Raw genomic sequence first — 20,872 nt, 5'->3', positions numbered from 1 at the left:
TGATCACATGCCCTCTCCCAAGAAAAAAAAACCCTCTCTAGCAATACACACCGAACTGAGCATGTGCAGAGAGACCAAACACGATGAGTCTTATCAGGAGATAGGAGGGGGGCACTGGATAAAGCAGAGGATCAGAGAAGTCAGGATCATACAGCCTTTTTACACAATGCAGAGGATTAACCTCTTAGCAGGGGCGGACTGACCATTTGGAAACTCAGGCACAGCCCGGGGTCAGTAGGGGGCCCCATGAGATGCCCCTGGTGCCTTTTTCATAGGCTTTTTTGAGTTTTGGCAAGGACACAGGGGCCCCATGATCCCCTATTGCCCGGGGGCCCCATGAGTTGTCAGTCCGCCCCTGCCTCTTAGGTTCCACAGTGAGTAATACAAGCATGCTTTACTGCATATACAGATTGATTCTACTGTTGTGGGTTTAGTAACACTTTAATCCTCCTTTCGATTTACCATGAACATTCCTTGGCTCATTTTTTCAAGGTTCTACCCGAGCAGGGATTGTAGAAATGTGCGTTTCTATGAGGTATACAAATAAATTCGGTATTCCCTATTGCTCTCAGTGTGGAAGTCTCTTCATTAATTTTCCTTGGATTAAGTAACGGATGAGGCTTCTCATGCCTATAGTCAAGTTATGAATACTCATAATTACGCCAATGAAAATAATTTGATGGCAAGGGTCTCATTTTCTCAGCCCTGCCCAATTCCTTACTTCTTACTGGCAGATATTGCCTTAGTATCAGCTCCTGTCTCCCCAACATGAAGCTATCTAGCTAAAATATTAAGTGATCCTATAGGATGAAGGAGGTTTGTCCTTACTTTCACAAGCAAGTATACAGTATATACATAATATGTGTAGAGATGTAGCTGAACACAAGCCTGCAGTCCTGGCCCTTTCCCCCACAAGCTGATTGTGAGTTAAAGACCAGTAAGCGTCCATTCTCAGCTGCCACTAGAGGGAGTATAAGGCTTCTTCTCAGTGACAGGCACAATGAGTTCTGGGAAACTGGCTTTATTTTTCACAAGTATAATTGCCAGTCATTAAAATGATTGGTAGTGTCAGTGTGTGACTCTCTCTGAGAATGACTGTGTGCATGCTTCTTTCTTTTGTTCCTCCTCTTTGTGTGCATTTCTATTCTAAAACCTTCCTGTAGGTGTCTATGCATTTCTGCTGCCTCCATAAAGTGAGTGATTTCTCTGACTCCCATCCCCCTTTTTCCTGTCCCGTCACACATACTACCCACTCAACGCTCTCTCCCACTACTTCTAAAGCTGCACAATCTGGGCCGCTTACCTTTTATACCCAAATTAAGCTCCTAATAAGCCTCTAGATTCTAAACAGATTTATGAAATAAAATTTGAATGATTTTTGTGTTTTTATTAATAAAGAATCTCATCAGATGATTTACAATCTGCTGTGTCAATATAATGATTTCAGGCTGAATAAAACAGAACATTCTATAAATATATCTGATCAATGCCCACGGCTGTGATTGGTTCTAGTTAGCTAATATTCTTCTGTGCATTTTACATGCACTTAAATTCCACAGTACGTCTAGAAGCGACATGGATCTGATTCAGCGGTTGTTCCATACAGAAATGAGGATATCTAAGAGAGGGGCCAGGCATCAAAATGAAATGATTCCACAATGACTTTGCCACCTTTACACAGGGACACGTCACTAAAAGGCAACAATGGAGGGGAGGAACTTCACTAGCAGTATTCCTGAGACTAGACAATTCCCACTCATAGGGAGCTGGTTACCAGTCACAGATACATGACGAAACACACCATTGGTATTATTAATGGACACTGCCCAGTTGATGTACTATGGCAGGGGTCTCCAAACTTTCTAAAGAAAGGGACAGTTTACTGTTCTTCAGACTTCAGGAGGGCCATAGTGTCCCAATGGGAGCAAACAATGCCTGATCTTTGGTATTGGAGAAATAGTTGGTGTCAGTGGAAGGAATAGTGCCCCATTGTTCGTGTCAGGGGCAGGAATTATGTCCTATTGTTTGTGTCAGTGGCAGGAATAATTCCTCAAGGGACAAATAAAGGCACGCAAAGGGCCACCTCTGGCTCCAAGCCACATCTTGGAGACTTCTGTACTATGGTAAATAATGTCTTTCACCTCATTGGCCCTCTTGTATGCAAATTCTAAGTCTTTCTACCTGAATTTTCATTACCTGGCATGGTTCATCAAGTGTAGCATGTATTAAATGTGCCAATCAGGTCTACAATAAGAGCTTTGACCCTTCCAGCAAAGACCTTTGACAAGCTAGTGCTGCAGTTCAATGGTAATGTGCAGGCTCTTAGTCCTTTAAATTACACCAGCAAGACAGAAACAAGGGCACAGCCACTGCTGATATTGCTCAGAAAATGCAAGCTACCTGGCTGTCTTGGGCTTCAGAGGCATGAAGCAAGTGAAGTAACAGCCCCTGATTTACGGTATATGCATGTTCCAGGTGAGTGATGTGTCAGCATGGATGCCCGGCAATTAGTATTTTCAAAAGAGAAAAGCAATGGCAATCCAAGGATTTTTCATTTGCACAGGTTTCCTGCACTTTTTAAAGGCAAGGTTTCATCCAACAAAATACCCTCCTGGTAGAGCCTGCTGTATCCTGACTCACAAAATACATGCCGATTCCCTTACAGTGAAAGTGATATTAAACCTAAAAACATTTTTACCTTAATACATTCCTTTCATTAGGATAAAAAATAATTTTTCTCTGTTTCTCTATCCTCCCCCTTTCCTGTGTGAAGGGGAAGAGAGAGGAGTAGAGATCGGTGCTGTGCATGGCTCCATCTCTTCTTCCCTCTCTTCCACTTCACACAGGAACTTTAACAGCAGCGGGAGCCATTGGCTCCTTCTGCTGTCAGTCAAATGCAGTGAGGAGGAAGTGGGGGATGGGTTCCATAGACACACAGGTTGGGAGCAAGCACGCAGCATGTGTCCCCATAGCAAAAGACTTGCTAAGGGTACACAAAAAAAGAGGAGAAGCCAGGATTGCTGGCAGAGGACCCAAGAAGAGAAAGATCAGGGCTGCTGTGTGCAATACCACTGTGCAGATGAGTAGGACATGTTTAATTTTTGTTTTTTTTTTCTAATGAAAATATCAGACTTTAGTAACACTTACAGTACTGGTTGAGCATCACATCAAGTACACCTTTTACATAAACTAGCCCATGCAGTCCCAGTAGTTCAAACTGCACTGCGCGGTTTGTAAAAATATTGTTTAATGCAAATGCCATATGTGTAATTCTTTTCTGTCACCCATGGAATCTGGCCAAAATACTCCCAAATGTTTACATTCCTATGCCCTTGACCTTGCAAATGTTAGGTTCTCGCCTCCAGAATTGCAGGACAGGTGCGCTTCCTGGTTCAAAAGCAGTTTGTTTTAACCCCTTGAAGACCAAGACGTACTTTGGTAAACAAGGGGATAAAAGTGTACCTCTAGTCAATTTTTGCTAGGTATTTAGTGTTGTCTGTGTCCCTGCTGGGTAGGTTCACTCTCTTTATTTGTCCTGATAACCACTGTGATGGCACATTCACAACTCTCCAGCTGTCTCCAGAACAAGAATAGAGGGGAAAGCTTGGACACTTGTTCTGTTGCTTTCCTCTCACTTCCTTTTATGTCTCATTGTGTACACACAAAAAAGCTGCTAGGGCTACAAGGACAATATGTATGGTGTTGCAACAGCTAGTTAGATAAACAGAGAGTTTTGCCAGGGGAATGTGGGTAGGGAGCAAAATAGCTTCCACATTCCAAGTTCTATACGAGAAATCAATCAGCACATTTTTAAAAAAAGAAATAAAATAAGCTATTGTTTTTTTTTTTTTTAAGTTGTTTCTAAATTTCTAGATTACAACAGAAAGTGTCTCAGGCATTGTAGGTCACTTGCTGGGAAATCTCCCTGCTATCAGGCCTGATCATCTCCCTGGTATTCAGCACAGGAAGGGGTCAAAGTACCAAGCATGCACCTCTGCGACTACTGAAAGTATAGCAATAATAACAAGATTTGTTCAGTGATGGGTACATTTCTTCATGCCCCTTGCTGACAAACATATACATATGTAAATCAGCTCTAACACTACCTAAATATGAAATGCTGCATTTTTCTAATTTTAATGATAGTTTCTCTACCCTACTGCTTTCTTACTGCACTAAAAGCAAGATTTACACTGTTGTTTCCTTTCTCAAGTGACAAGAGGCCTCCTGCATGCTAGAACAGAGTTCTCATTAGTTGTACTTCACCCTGTCTTAAAAATTGCAGCACAGACCGCACCATGCATTTGGATAATCTTCAAAACAGTGTCCAGTACATCAACAAACAAAAGCCACATAAAAAATGACTGAAGCTGGTCATGCATTGAATGAATTTTAGCCAACTCCTGATGAACTGGCTGAAAATTGCTCCATGGGTGGACCTGTCTGAATCTTCCCACCCAACATCTTTTGACTGTAAAAAATTGAAGGAGCCAGGAGGAAAATTGTTGGCTGAACAGCAGATGCAATCATTGTTTGGGTATTCTGACACCTGCCTTCTGCCAGAGAACAACTGCCTGTACTGCAGATTTGTTGATCTGTGCTCTGTAACACGGATGGAGAACTCTAAAGCCAACCATAGACAGTTATAATCTTGGCTGGTTCAGTAGGAACCGCCAAGATTCGCATGGGCAGGCTGAATGAACCCAAGCTGATCAATTGATCAACTTGGGTACAACCAGCCTGCCAGATTTTACATTCGAGTACTGCTACAGGCTACTCTAGCCACTAGCAGTAATCACGGTGTTCTACCATCGAGGATGGCTCTCCCCGCCAGATGAACACAATAGCTCTGCGGGAGGGATTTCCCTATCAACACTGACTGTGTTGATGAGGGAAATCACACCATCTGTGGCTGGCTTTGTTTTTTTTCAGTCAGCCTACAGGCTGGACAAAAAATGAATCTATATGGCCAGCTTAACAAAAGTGAAAAACAAAATTCAATGTATAATATAAATGAACACAGAGCATATCTAGCCAGACGGCAGCTGCATTAGGGGCACTCACATCACTTGGGCTCTCAGTTGGGAAGTCATCTACAGGAGGGATAGCTCCCTGAGCAATCAATTGCCCATAGGATGGAGGAGCTTGCTGCTGGATCAATTCTGCATCAATCCGAGACAGAGGAGCAAAGATGCTGTAGAAAAAAAAAAAAAAAAGTTAGATCTGATGATGGTTCCTAGCTTTACAATGCTCTTTCTTAAAGTGAACCCATCAATAAAATTCAAACATCACATAAAGTGGACACATATTAACAAAACATTATTATGTGAAAAAGTAACCCTTTTTTGCTATGAATGCTGCCTTATGTAACTTAAGGCGTAGACAGCCTAGATGACAAGGTCTCTGGCTACTAGAAATGTTGTGGGTGTTTCACATCATCAGACACTGCAGAGAATCTATGGTTCTCAATTAGATATGCCCTGTGTGGCAGACTTCCTGTGAGATAGGAGAATGTAATTAGCACATATTGTCATTCCCATCAACACATATACAGTAATTACAAAGTTTTTAAAACATTACATGCATTGATTAAACTATTTACATCATGCTGAACCCTTTCATGTGCATGTCTAAAATAATTATGAAAAATACAGTTACCTATATTCCCGAGCTCGTGAAGTATACAGTCGGCATGTACATCCAAGGGCTACCACCAGTAATGTAGCACATATCAAGCTCCCAATCACAGCTGCAGCAATCACTTTCCTTGGAAGTGTGTACCCACAGTTTTTCTCATCACTTCCATCCCGACAGTCAGCTTGTCCATCACACACCCAAGCTTCATAAACACAGCGGTCTATGTCACAATGGAAGCCTCCAGGCTGACATCCACGACAGCCTCTTTCATCTGTTCCATCTTGGCAAGATGTCTGGTAATTACACCTTTCGGCAAGGGGATAGCAAGCTCGGCTTATGGCACAGGGATAGTGACCTTCAGCACAGCCAGAACAATTAGCTTCATCTCTGCCATTAGCACAGTCCCAAACTCCATCACAACGCTGTGAATCTGAAAAACATCCTCCTCCTACTTCCATTCCATCCTCCCACAAAAGACCTGGACTGGAACCGCAAGGCTGATCCCAAGGAAGGCAGTAGCCATGTACACGATAAGTGGCATTAAATCTAGGAAGAAAAGAAGAAAAAGAGCTGCCAGCACTATAGCCAGAAAAGCGAGAACGAGAGGGAGGTGAACCCATCTGGTCGAAGAAGCGTGAACTTGGCTCATGAACCAATGAGCTGGGAAGGCGAAATCTGCTGTCATAAGTTATAGGAGACCCAACATTGGGGATACGAGTGTGGCTTGGGTAGTACTGATAAACAACCAAGACTCTTCCACCAGAAGACTCCACGGTGACAGATTTCCCATTACTGTGTTTATCTAAGGCACGGAGAAGGTGTGGAAATTCCCCAACACTATTTTCATAAACTACGAGAGCATCCTGCTCAGACAGACCTAGGGCAGAGAACTGCAGGACAAGACCTCGGCTATCTTCAGAATCAATCAGCCAACGACAATAAAAAGGCATGGAAGAGGATGGAACAAATGGATATCCAAGAGGAGAGAAGACACCATAGAAGTCCTTCAAAGTAAAGTTGCAGTTTGAAGAACATGCTAACTCATCAGATTGATCCTCGCAGTCAAAGGAACCATCGCAGAGAGTATATAGTGGAAGACATCCAGAGTTGCACTGAAAAAAACCTGGGTAGCAGGAGGACGATTCTGATAAAGCAAAAGAAAAGAGATAAAAATGATTTTATTATTTCTTTATAAAACCACAAGATTTGTATGTAGCACTGTACAAGAAGGAAATCAAATTACATATATTACACACTCAGGACCAAGTTATCAACTGTGCACATGGGTTTATTTAATAAAACAGTGAAAAGCGCTAGGGGCTTTTTTATATTGGTCTAATATCAGTGTCTATACCTCATAAGTTATAATAGGTTACAGCACTTTGCACAGTGTACCCAATAAGCCCAAAGTCTTAAAAAAAACACAACCTGCCTTAAAGCGATACTAAGAGGTTAATTTTTCTTTTTTTTTGTAAAATAACAAACATGTTATGCTTACTTGCTGTGTGCAGTGGTTTTGCAGAGAGCAGCCTGGATCCTCCTCTTCTCTGGCCCCCGCAGGTTCTCCTGGCCCCTCCCTCTTGTCGGGTGCCCCCACAGCAATCAGTTTCCTATGGGGGCACCCGCTGCTCCGTGTGTCCATTCACACATGGAGCCATGGCTTGGCCCTGTCTCCTCTCTCTCCTCATTGGCTGATTGGCTGTGATTGACAGCAGCGGGAGCCAACGGCAGAGACCCGAGACGGTCGTGCACATCGCTGGATCGCGATGGGGCTCAGGTAAGTATTGAAGGGGCTGGGGGCACTGCTGCACACAGAAGGTTTTTTATCCCCATGCACAGAATGCACAAAGGTAAAAAAACCTTGAGCCTTTACCAGCCACTTTAAGTATTTAACTACCTTCTGCGTAATGCAGCCTTTTTAACCATTTCCTCTCAGAGTCAAAAACATGGTGTTACTACAGCAATCGGAAACTGTATTTAGCACTCAGATCACCCCTGAGCAGTGAGTGGTAGCATTGTACTGTTCTATTGATCAGACACAATGGATACTGCACTGATTACAAAAATGTACATATATTTTTTTCCCCATAGTGTCACAAGAGCAAGTGCAGTGTCACTTTGGTGACATTGAAATGCTGTGGTGGTGATCATGTACAATGGCTGATATTACTGTATGTCTGGCTGACTGCACTTTGTCTCTGGTCACCACCACAGCAGTACAATGACTCCAGACCATTGCAGTCAGTAATAGGGGGAGATTTGCCAAAACATGTGCACTCAGAATCTGGCGCATCTGTACATGGAAGCCAATCAGCTTCTCACTTCGGTTTGTTCAATTAAGCTTTGGCAATAAAACTTAGAAGCTAAAGCCAGATTTTGCAAACTCCAGTTTTAGTAAATAACCCCCACAGTTTCCGATTATCCCCACACCAGTCGCAGTATCACTATAAAGGCCTTGATCACATTTGCAGTGCTCTCTGAAGAGCGATCCACATTCAGATCTCTCCTTCGATAGCATTTGACAGATTCAGAGTGCTTTAACCCTTTGGACCCCACTCGCTTAAATGGGTCGCAATTCCAGGCGCTACACCTGCCGAAAGTGACAAGGAGTATTGTTCCTGCCACAGCTGCGAACCAAAGCATCACAGCTGCTGCATGTGTACACCTCTGGCCCTTGCAGTTAAGCGGCTGGGGCAGTAAAACCTCAGCTCAACTGCAAGGTTTTACCACCCCCCAAATCTCATGTGTGAATGAGGCCTAATAGTGCAGCCAGTCACAGCATCACCAAACCAGTCTAGCTAGAAACAGTGCTCCGGACAGCCACCACACCAGAAAAGTACAGCCAGTAAGTTTTCCTGATCATCTCCACACCAGTCCCAGTGTCACCAGATCAGTGTATGCCAGCAACACTGTTCCTGATCGCCACGACACCAGTGCCAGTGTCACCAAACCGTGCAGCCAGCAAGTGTTCCTAACCATTGCCACACCACTGTAGCATTGCCTCTGCCTACTGCTTGTACTGACATTGACCATGTATCTGCCTGGACCGATCCTTTGCCTGTTTGCTGTTCGTGTATCTGCCTGCTGCATGAACTGACCCACCTGCAGGTACCATTGACCATGAAGAAATGGAGCAGAATACATTTTGGGCCAAATCTATGAAGAAAGATTGTTGATTTACAACAGAAACCAAGAAGGAGGGTTTTTTTTTTGTTTTTTTTAATGTTTGGTCTTTTTTCCATTATATATTAAGTAAAACCTGGTGATGATTAAATACCACCATTACACAAAATTAATTTGGGTACAGTGTTGCATGACTGAGCAATTGTCATTCAAAGTGTGACAGCGTTGAAAGCTTTAAAATGGCCTGGGCAGGAAGGGAGTGTAACAGTCCAGTCTTCAAATAAAACTAATATGGCCTAAATACTGTAGAACCCAACTCTGCTGAACTGCATCTCCCTTCCCTTAGCACCCCTGTGACCAAGGAAAAAAATACACACACACACCTTAAATGCTTTAGAAAGATGGGCCACGTCTGCTGAACTGCATCTCCCTTCCCTTAGTACCCCTGTGACCAAGGAAAAACACACACAGACCTTAAATGCTTTAGAAAGATGGGCCACGTAATGACATGGTGCCACTTTCTGCAGAATTCCTCCTTTTAGGAGGAGCAATCTTGACACCCTGGGCTGACTGATAAAAAGTTAAATGATGCTGGGCACCATACAACACAGAGGGCGAGCACTATTAGATTGGTGATCTGGTGAGTCCGTGGGGGACAACACCAAAGATCAGGTGAATATAGCAGCCAGAGCTGCGCTTTTATTTTTAGGAGCTGCCAGGGACTTCTAACGGTAAATCTTTGGCCAAGTGGGAGCTTTGTTGAGGCAGGCACAATTGAGCACCTCGTACTTATACTGTAGGCTGTGACTTAGTACCTGCCAGAGCCAGGATCTGCTGGATCATCCCACAATCCAGTACCAGAATCTCTCTGCCTACTGGCTACCCAGATTTTGTTGACACTCACATGGCTGCACTTGACTGTTGACACGTATTTACTTATTGTTGTTTAACCAATTTCCTACCGGGCCACTTCTGACACTTCCCTCCTACATATTAAAAAATAAGCATTTTTTTTGCTAGATAATTATTTACAACCCCCACACATTATGTATTTTTTGAAGCTTTCGAGAATGAAATGGTGGTTGTTGCAATTTTTATGTCACACAATAATTATGCAGTGGTTTCTCAAATGCAATTTTTTTTTGTATAAAATACACTTTAATTTTAATTTTGATTATTGGAAAAATGTGGGGTCTATTAGACCCCAGATCTCTCTTCTGGCCTCCAAAGCAGCTGATCAGACACAAATCAGTCTGATCGGCAGCTTCTTTGGCCGGTAAATGGTCAGTAAGCACAAAGCCAATTCTGGAAGTGACAAATACTTGTTCTGGTCTTCAATCATATCTATGGTTAGCTGGCGCAACAGCTGGCTGCAATCTCAGGTACCTGGTGGGAGGGAAGAGCCTTGTACAACAAACAATACACCTAGGTGCTGGTACACATTCACATCATTAAAACTGTGAGCATGACTCAAGTGCTATTACTTTACAATTCTTGGCCGACAGCAAAACCATGTTTCTTAACATTCCTGGCAAATTTGATCACTGAAAGGTGGGGCAAAAAAACAAACTTAGTTTAAGTTATGTATTAGCTATTTTTAGAACTAGATTCAGTGATAAATAGGTAAATGATTTAGGAGCTTTTCAAATAAGAAAATACAGTATGTATACTATACCTGTGATTGAGAGAAATGTGGAGGCTGCCATTGCGGATCTTCCTCTGAAAATAATAGCTGCTTGGCTGCTTTACTGAACCTCACTATTATCTTTAATCATTAACCAGAACAAGTATGAAGATCAGAAAAGTGAGAAGTCCTTAAAGTGGTATTAAACCCAGAATCAAAAATATAATATATTGCGGCTTAGCAATCTATAGATGTGGTGGCTGTATTGGTTTCCTTTTTTTCCCCGGATTTTTCCCATGTTTACCTGGTGATCTGACCAGCAACACACCTTCTGTATTAGAGTACTGCCACTCTGGATAAAGAAGCACAGGGGATACAGCATACAGCAGCATTGTCAGTCTGGAAGGAGGGGAGTGTTAAATATACTAGCAGATTTAAAAAATACTAACAAATTGAAGCTGAACTCCAGCCAACACTTTATAAGCAGTTACAGCATACAGTTTTTTTTGTTAGGATAAAAGGTATTACATGAATAAAAGCTGATCATTGTTAGCATCCCTGTCAGTAATGAATGGTTTGTCTCATCCCTGTAAACCGATATAGCTTGTTATTTTGACAAACAACAGACTTGCTGGCTGGATCACCAAATGAAAACTAGGGAAAGTCTAAAAAAGAAATTTAATGCAGCCAACACATCTCAGAATTGGTAAGCTGCAATATAATAAATGTTTGCTTTTGGGTTTAATAGCACTTTAATTGCAAACTTGTTCTGGGTCAGTGAAATTTACATGATACAGCGGACACACAGAGGCAAAGAGAGTTGCTTGGAAAATGATCAAGCTAAGTTATTGCAAGTTAAATTGATTTGAACTGATCCACTTCAGTAATTTGGTGCATATGACGTGTCTGTGATAAATGAACTGTGTTGTTATGTGGAATATGAGCAAAGTGACTAAGGCTGTTGACCATACAGTATATGCTCAGCCCAACTTATGGAGACTGTAGAGGAGCATATTGGGAAAGGGAAAGCATCACATTTTTACTATACAGAGACTCCTTTTAAGCCAGTGGCGAGGCTAGTTGTGCAGTGCTGCTCACACACCCTGAAAGCACTGTGATATTCTGAAACCTGTAGAAATTACCATTCACATCACCTTTGTGAACTTTTTTTCAGAACTGTGAGATTTAAACTTACCATAAGCTGAAACTCCATTTACAAATACCAGATGTCCTAAAGGGGAAGCAATAAAAATGACAAGTCAGTTAAAAACCTAAATGGGCTATTATGATCTAAAACATACAAGTTCAATGCCTCACAATAATATGCTATTACCCCTGGAAACAGTAGTAAAGTAGGAAAACAAAAGACACCAGCTAATGCAATAAAATGATGCTGTACTCTGGTCTAGACACATTACTTTAGAAGGCTATGCATACATCACATTTTGTGGGGAGTTCGCACGCAGCACATTTACTTGCCTATGGACACAAAAGTGGCAATTCTGTGAATGCAATCCTATTAGTTAGAAAGGGGTATCAATTCAAGAAATAAAATGTTTATACCACTCTCTAGGCTATTGCACCACGAGTGAGTCCAGGCTAATTCTGGTGTTCAGGACTACGAGAATATACAGCTCCTGCACTACAAAGCAAAGGACTATTTATTAATTCAGCCCGTCCCATGCCAAAACTCTGCAGTATAAAAAAAAAAAGTGGGGGAAAACAAATATATGCACTTTACTTCCAGCTACTGCACTGCACGGGGCAATGTCACCATCCTTCTGGTCAGATTCTGGGGAATGCCTGGTACCCTAAATTGTGCGAGAAGACACTCCTACACCATGCTGGAGCTTCATCTTGGTGCTATTCTCATGCAGGTGCTGTGGTGGGTAGCCAAAGTAGATTTTTCCCTTGCATTTTTTTTTTTAATGCAGCATTTTGACATGGGGGGCTGAATAAATACCCTGATCTTGCTCTAAAGATCTGGACTAAAAGGTTCTTAAATAGAACAGGTAAACAACTACAAAGATTCTGACAATTTGTCAAAACATGTTGGGTGGGGGCCATTCATCGTGACATCATTTCTGCCTACATCACTTCTAGTCTGTGGAACACACGCAGGAAGCAAACAGGAAGGTAGGTGAGCAGTGGCCATCTTGGACCCATGTGGTAAAATGGAATGCTGGCATTTGTATTTCTAATGTGAGTGCACACTTGGAATTGTTTCAATTTTACGATTACAATAAAAATTACTGCACTATGGCTTTTCATTTTATTGTTTATTCACGATGACCAAAGTATATTTGGAGGATTAAAAGGTGCAAAGATCAGAAGCTGACTTGGAAGGCTGCCTGGAAGAATAGCATAAGTCTAAGCTACTGTGGACCCACTTATTGTGTTTTTTGGGATGGAGGTGTTTTGTAGTCCACTACACACGGTTTGCTGGAGCATATATTGAGACTTGGATGAAGAGACACTGGATTTGTTTAGACACATTTATTTGTGATTACCGTATATATTTGAGTTTACCTATAAACGGATACATTGGGTGCACTTTGATTTTACTTTATGGTTTTTCACTGGATACTTGTCACATTAAATGAGTTGATCATTTATCACATATGTTTTTGACGTGTTTATTTTGATTGTAAGAGCATGCCATCTAGTATAAAAGGAGTGCAGCACTTCATTGTAAATAGTACTGTAGCTGAACAAAGACTGCAAAATTAAATATTTAAATAACATCATTTATTCCATTATGCAGCCATTATAAAATACAGTGAAGGAGTTCTTTAGAAATGGATTTATTTTCCCACAGCCACCGATTAGATTCAAGTGTTCAGGACAGGCCTGATGCTGATTGGTTGTTTAGCAGAAGTAACTCCTGCTTTTATAAAAATAGGTAGTTCAGTAAGGCCCTTAATATGTATTTTTACATAGAAATAAGTTAAGTACTGTGGGCAGCACAGTGGCTAAATTGTTAGCACTTCCGCCTGGCAGTACTAGGGTCACTGGTTCAAATCTCAACCATGGCACCACCTGCCTGGAGTTTGCATGTTCTCTTTGTGCCTGCGTGGGTTTCCTCCGGGTACTCCGTTTTCCTCTAACATTCCAAAGACATGCTGGTAGGTTAATTGGCTCCTTTCTAAATTGGCCCTAGTATGTGTGTGAATGTAGGTTAGGGACTTTAGATTGTACACCCCTTGAGGGTTAGGGACCGATATGAATGTACAATATATATGTGAAGCGCTGCGAAAATTGACGGCGCTATCTAAGTACCTGAAATAAATAAAGTACTTGAATGTGTCCTGATTATCATGTTCATGCATGGCACATCAATAGTGAGAGGGGCCAGGACTCTATTGCTGTGCACTATGCTTCTCAGTCTACCATTCAGCATGCTTACAGGAGAGAAAGGCACTGGGGTGACCTCATCAGTGTGCAGCTATTACATGCTGGGTGATAGGACATTTATCTGGGATTCTGGAATTATACTTTACAGACAACTAAACAGGTTTTACTATCATGCAGAATATAGCACACACTGATAGATTTCAGAGAGAATCTGATTGGTTGCTGTAGGTACTAGTTTGTTCTAGTCTTTACATGTAACGTGATAGCAATGCACCAAAGCTGGAAATTTGAAATTTTTATCTAACATAGCAACAAATTTATAGACATTTTAAGAAGCAGCTTCACCTGTCTAGGAAATAAGAGACATTCATAGAAGTCGCTGACAAACAGTTAGCCCCCAGCTTTAATTATATTTAGCACACATGGCATCTGTCCACCAGAAAACCTGCACCGTACAAGCCAGATCAAAACAAAAAAAGTCATTTTTCAAGTGATCAACTGTGAATACTAACATTCTTTTCACTGGTCTTGTAGATGCTTCTCATATGAAAGCCAGGACAGCTGTTCTAAAGGCAAAGCACAGACACTCTGGCTCTGTTGTAGATACCTACCCAGTATGCCCAGCAAAGAAGAGAACACTGTGGGTATGATTTTAAGGCACAGAAACTTCTTTGTTTACAAAAGACTGTAGGAGATGTAAAGGAGGGTAATTCAACTTATTAAACACAACTCAGTAGTCTGTGTGGTCACCAATATACTTCAAAGGCTACGGCCAACTTATTTTGCAACAGACAATTCCCTGAGAACAATGGCCCCAAAGTTGAACTGAAGACAATCCACCACCAAGTTAATGTATAACTGAAGGCGAAACTTCAGAGGGATTAGAATACCTGTCAGGTTTTTATTGCTGTCTGTGTCCCTATTAGGGACATTCATCCTCTCTATTTTCCTGGTGACTGCCACAAAAGAAAGAAATTTGAGTGGTCATTAGTACAGGAGAAATCATCCAGGGAAGGCACAAGTTCTGGTGACTACCACGGATTCCCTCACATTGGAGGAATTTATTCTTCCCCCTAGAGTGGCTATGGGCCAGGAAGTAAAGGGAAATCTCCCCAATGAGACAGATAGCAATAATCTGACAGGGGTTATAACCCTCCCTTCGTCTCGGTTTACACTACTGCAACCTGAAAGTCACACGACTTACAGTGCGACTTTGCCAGGCGACTTCCTGGCGACTTGAGTACTACTTTGATGCAACTCGATAGCAACTTTCAGGGAATGCATGGGTAATCTTCATGTAATGTTAGATCCAAATCACATCAACACAGATGAGGATTTGACACGGAGGCGACTTCCATTAAAGCCTATGAGCCAGACAGAAGTTGCCTTGAAGTAGTACAAGAACCTTTTTTAAAGTCAAAGCAACTTCAGTAGTGCTAATTAAGACAGATCTTGGGATTTCACGTCATGCGACTTGGAGTCTCACAAGGCGGATGCAGTGGGAACCGAGCCTTATGCAGGCCATAGATGGGGAGAAAAACGGCCGATTTTTCGTCCGAAAATAAAACCGGCCGATTATCTTATCGTTAGTGGACGATTTTGTCGGCCGTTTTTCGTGTATTTTGGACTTTCAGATTATCGGTGATGTTGGAAAATTTTCGAAAAACGCCCGACTTTATCCTCATTGATGGTCAAAAACGAACAATCGTTTTCCGAAAAAGGATCACAAAGGCCACAAAATGACATCATTTCCCGTTATAGGTTACTCATTAATCGGCCGATTTTCGTAATAATTGGTGGTCAGATAAGTTTTTTAGACCGACCGATAGTTCGTTAATCGGCCAAAAATCTGCCGTTTTTCTCCCCATCTATGGCCTGCATTACTCTATCCAAAATGAAAATCTACTTTCCGCTTCAACCCGGATTCCCACAACGTTTATAACAAATAATTTCCAAGGCTCCCCCAGGAAATGAACATTTACTTTCAAACATCAGAATCAACTTTTTCTTGTAAAAGGACTATAGTCTACCTTTTTGACAGCTCTGGTTTGCACAAACTGTTAGAGCAAGCCTACACCCCAATGTAAACCTTACATATTGGAAACCTTATCCTCATCCTATAATCTATATCCCCCTCTAAATAAAAAAATAAAAAAATCTTACATCCATGTCTCCATGCTCCTGCCAGATTTATGCTGTGTGACACCAGAGGGTGATGTACACAGAAGTGTTAGCCAGGAGAGATTTCAGTAGTTCCTGTGCTTGTCCCCGGGTCCACAAAACTTGGATAAGTAAAAAACTCTGGGAGGCATTGGTTAGGGAGGTAAATTTAAGGATAATTTTAAAAACATATCACCCACTTGGATGGGGAGGCGGTTTAGGATTATATGATGAACTCAGTAAAGCTGGCAGTCTAAATACAGTAGCACTGCCGTACAGGGACTGCAGGCGTGCCAACATGGCCACCCACTGCCTGAAAGTTTAAATGTAAATTTGTGAGCGGTTTTAACTGTCAAAAGAACTGTAGTAGTGTTCATCCAGTCACAAACAAAGGTCTATTAGACAACTCTACAGCCTTCCATTAAAGTGGTGCTGGCCCCTTTTGTGGGCATAGCTATGTAAAACATTAAAAATAAGTGCCTATACGGTTTAACCTTTACCCGCCCAGCCTACGGCCAGATGGTGGCCAGCAAAATTCCTCAGCGTTCTGGGTGGACGCCATATGGCGTCCTCCTGGGCATGCGCAGTTTGCGTGCCTGCAGAGCCGCGCGATCTGTCACCGGCTGTGTACCTCGGACACGGCCGATGACAGATCTGAGTACCGGCCCCGTTGCTGGCACCATGTGACCTGCTGTGACCAATCACAGCAGGTCACATGCACAATTGTATACAATGGATGGCTTCATTCATGCCATCCATTGTATACTAGTGTGCCTAGCTGTGAATGGTCACAGCGATCACATGCATAAGCTGGGCCAATCACAGCCCAGCTGTGTCATGTGATTAGCCGTGGCCAAATCACAGCTAAGCACAAAAAAAAAAAAAAACCTGAATGAATCGATGTCATTCAGGTAAATGCTTGCTTATAGCAAAGTAATTCTTTGCTATAAGGAAATTGTGTAAAAAAAAAAAAAAAAAAAAAATACTGATCACTTCCCTAAAGTAGTACAATGTTATGTTACTATGGTAACATTGTACTACTTTGGTCATAGTGAAATAGGAAAAAAAAAATCTTAAAGAAAAAAAATGTAATAAAAAATTAAAAAAAAAAAAAATTCAAACAAAATTTCATTATTTTATTTTTTTTTCATACTGTCACCAGTCAGTTTCCCTGATCACCGCCATGCCAGTTATATGATGACGCTGTACTGCACTGGTGACAGTATGTAAAACAAAAATAGTGAAAATAATTTTCTTCATTTTTTCATTTTCCAAAAAATTGACAAAAAAAATACTTCAAAAAACCTGCCATGCCTCTTATGAAGTACGTCGGACTGTCTATTTTGCAAAAAGGGGTCATTTGGGGATATCTGTACTATTCTGACATTCTTGGACCTCAAGAAATTAGATTGGCTGTCAGTACTTCAGGATTGATCAATATTCAGATCTATACCATAGTTTGTAAACTCTATAACTTTCCTGCAAACTAAAAAATACATCCTAATTTGGGTTATTTTCACCAAAGACATGTAGCAGAATACATCTCGGCCTAAATTTATGAAGAACAATTATTTATTTGCAAACTTTTATAACAGAAACAAAGAAAAACTTTTTTTTTTTTTCAAAATTTTCAGTCTTTTTTTTGTTAATTTAGCAAAAAATAAAAACCCCAGCGGTGATTAAATACCACCAAAAGAAAGCTCTAGTTGTGTGAAGAAAATGATAAAATTTTAGTTTGGTACAATGTTGCATGACCGCGCAATTGTCAAAGTGTGAGAGCGCTGAGACCTGAAAAATGGCCTGGGCAGGAAGGGGGTAAAAGTGCCCGGTATGGAAATGGTTAAAATCCAGTAACACACAGTCTCACCCTGATCTGCACATACTCAACTGCTGACAAGCTAAAGATTTACTGCTACTCAGGGGCTCTGGGTTCAGCCTCCAGCAAGAAGAAAACCAGGAACAATGCTGGAGGCAATTTTCAGCACGCACTTATTTTGGTAGTATAGTTATTAATGTGGAATGTATGTTCCTTGCTAAAGAACATTGTGTTTTATCAAGTTGTTATGGGTAAAGTTCCACTTTAGGACTTCAATGAAGTAGCATATCCTGATCCAGTACTCAACCCAGCTTCCAACGAGACCAATAAGGAGCAGAAGCAGCACACAAAGGAGATCATTCTGTACGCTCTGTTCTTTCATTCATAATGTAAGGGCCAGAACACACATGAGATCTTGTCCCTAGCTACAGCATCGCTAGAAAGAGCAGAGAGAAGTCCTGCCCGGCATTCACAGCGCCACTCCCTCGCTGGTCAGATGGTAAAGGCATCACTACCTTGCTGATAGAAAAACTGCAGAATCTCCTCACCGGCGAGGGAGCAACTCCTCTTTTTTTGGCTCAACAAGGATACAACACCTAGAAACAGGTAATATGTCTCTGCTGTGTATAGTGATTCTGTACCTGGTGAGATGTCACCAGTGTTACATGTAACTAAAAATGAGCTTATCCTTTAAAAGCGAACTCCAGTGAGTCCAATAATCACCGCATTTATAGTCCACTGACACTTCCTCCAACTTCAAATGAAAGTCTGTACAGAGGTGAGTGTGGAAGATTGGTCTGTAGGAGCTAGACACTGCACCGTGATCCACTGATCATGGGTGCAATGCTTAGCAGCCTGCTATGAAACAAACTAAAAAATTAAATGTACTATTTTGGCAAAAAATATGCGTATTGTTTTCTGAACTTAGCCTTTAACTACTTGCCTACCGGGCACTTATACCCCCTTCCTTTCCAGGCCAATTTTCAGCTTACAGCGCTTTTGCACTTTGAATGACAATTGCGCGGTCATGCAACATTGTACTCATATGAAATTTTTATCATTTTTTTCTCACAAATAGAGCTTTTTGGTGGTATTTACTTGTCACGCTATAAACAAAAAAAGAGCAAAAAATTTGGGAAAAAAAATAAAGTTTGTTTCTATTATAAAATTTTGCAAACAGGTTTTTTCTATTATAAAATTTTGCAAACAGGTTTTTTTCCTTCACTGATGTGCGTTGATGAGGCTGCACTGATAGGTAGCACTGAAGGGCAGCACTAATGAGGCGGCACAGATAGATGGCACTGATGATGGGTACTGATAGGCGGCACTGCTGGGCACTGACTGACGCAACTGCTGGGCTGCACTGATGGGCACAGGTGGGTGGCACAGGTGGGCACCAATCATCAGGGCCCTGATGATCAGTGCCAATCCCTGCTGACAACTGCCGGTTCTCAGCAGTACTTTCTTCACGCTCTTACAGCGTGAGGAAAGTGCAGCCAATAACCAGCAATTGCATTTCCCTGTGATCAGCATGTCATTGGACATGGCTGATCACGTGGTAAAAGGCCGCTGTGATTGGCAATTTACTACATCACGTGATCATCTATGTCCATAGGACACAGCAATCACAGAGATCGCTGGGAGCAAGCAGGAGAGCACGTTCTGGGAGGACGTCATATGACACCCACCCAGAACAGGCTGGTCGAAGTGCAGCCGTCATTCAACTATCTGTGGTCGGCAACTAGTTAAAGGGATGTTAGGTGGCCAGCACTGTGCAAAGTAACAGTTCTACAAATCTATACAAATATGAAAATAATGCACAATTTGTTTTTTTTTATACATGCATTAAGTTCAACTTCCAGAAAAAGATATGGTTTAAAGATTTGATTTAACCCATATCAGTTCCAGGTGTCAATTTAAAATGGCACTGGGAGAGCAGCCATTTGCACCAGCACCAATTTGAAGAGTCCCTTGAGACTGGCTATTTGTCCAAATGCTGTTGAAAATGGCATCAAGAATCGGGCTGGAACTGCCACCTGTCTGAGAAGTGCGACTCCCCTTCAGACTCCCATTCACTGTCTATTCCAAAATCTAATGTTGAAATTTGCACCACTGTCATGACAATCGAACAAAGTTTTTCAAAGTTTTTGTACAGTCACTGAAGGTTTCACTGAATGAAATGTTCGGAGGAACAATATTTATGCAATCATTTGAATGAAAATCCAGAAGTGTATGGTCAGCCTTAGGGCTCTATCACAAGTGTGGCAGGCACTGCCACGCCTCAAAAAGCAAACCATGCTCATATTGCTTTTTAGAGCTGTTTGACAGATAAGGAGGCACTATGTTGCCTCCTCATTGCCCAATTTAACCAGACAATTGCCATACTACCGCACTGTAATCACATGCATTGAGCACAGTTGCCATTCCAGTGCAGCCCCAAAGAATTGTATTAGTTGTGGCTGGCACTGCCCACTGAAAGTGACATGTTGTTTAAAGAGGAACTAACCCATCCATTTAACGATTTAAAAAAAACAGTTACATTCCAGGCACGCTGGGAAAGCTGTCACATTTGCTTGTCTTCTAAACCAAACCGTCAAACTATCAAATAGCTGGTATCATAACTGATCACATGTGCAGCACCATGGCAGTTGCAGATCAAACAGAGGCTAAGATGGCAGCTTCCTTGGCAGAAAAGGATAGGAGGGTTTAGTTCTGCTTTAGGTCTTGCTGCAGCATGTGCGCAGCTGTGAGCAACTGTATGCTAATGTTCAGGAAGACATTTAGAGGTTGCTAAAACTGCACCCTCACCACCCCAACCTCACTTGTGAGCAAGGGTAGACTACAAACACTTAGGCTGGCCATACACTATACAATTTTCTGCCCAATTTCCTTTAGATTTTTCTTAAACTATGTAGTGCAAGGGCCTGCCTAACTGGCTACAACTGAAAGTGTTGTTTAGGTTTGACCTCGTATTATATGGTTTTTGGTATATCTAAAGAAAATTGTATAATGTATGGCCAGCCTAAGGCCTCATGCACACTGGACGATTTACAGCTGCTCTAGGGGTGTCTGGGTCTTTTTTTTTTCCTGCTTCTAAACTCCCCTGCATGTTACCTATGTGTTCATGCAAACATAGGCTTTTGGAGGCAGGAAAAAAC

General features: G+C 41.8%; 1 protein-coding gene across 1 annotated transcript in view; it reads right to left on the bottom strand.

The window, feature by feature from the left end:
• Positions 1 to 20,872, bottom strand: part of LRP10 (LDL receptor related protein 10) — a 30,281-nt gene that overhangs the window by 5,899 nt on the left and 3,510 nt on the right. Inside the window, exons 2-4 of the mRNA XM_089678187.1 lie at positions 11,580 to 11,615; positions 5,659 to 6,781; positions 5,065 to 5,194 (exon numbers count right to left, since the gene is read on the bottom strand). Coding sequence (XP_089534313.1) covers positions 5,065 to 5,194; positions 5,659 to 6,781; positions 11,580 to 11,615 — 1,289 coding nt within the window. The remainder of the gene's footprint in view (positions 1 to 5,064; positions 5,195 to 5,658; positions 6,782 to 11,579; positions 11,616 to 20,872) is intronic.

Source organism: Staurois parvus, unplaced genomic scaffold (assembly GCF_062004578.1).
Source record: "Staurois parvus isolate SC_StPar_1 unplaced genomic scaffold, SC_StPar_1.0 ptg000199l, whole genome shotgun sequence".
Classification (NCBI taxonomy): domain Eukaryota; kingdom Metazoa; phylum Chordata; class Amphibia; order Anura; family Ranidae; genus Staurois; species Staurois parvus.
Note: the sequence above shows the minus strand (reverse complement) of the source record. Positions and strands in the feature narration are given on the sequence as shown.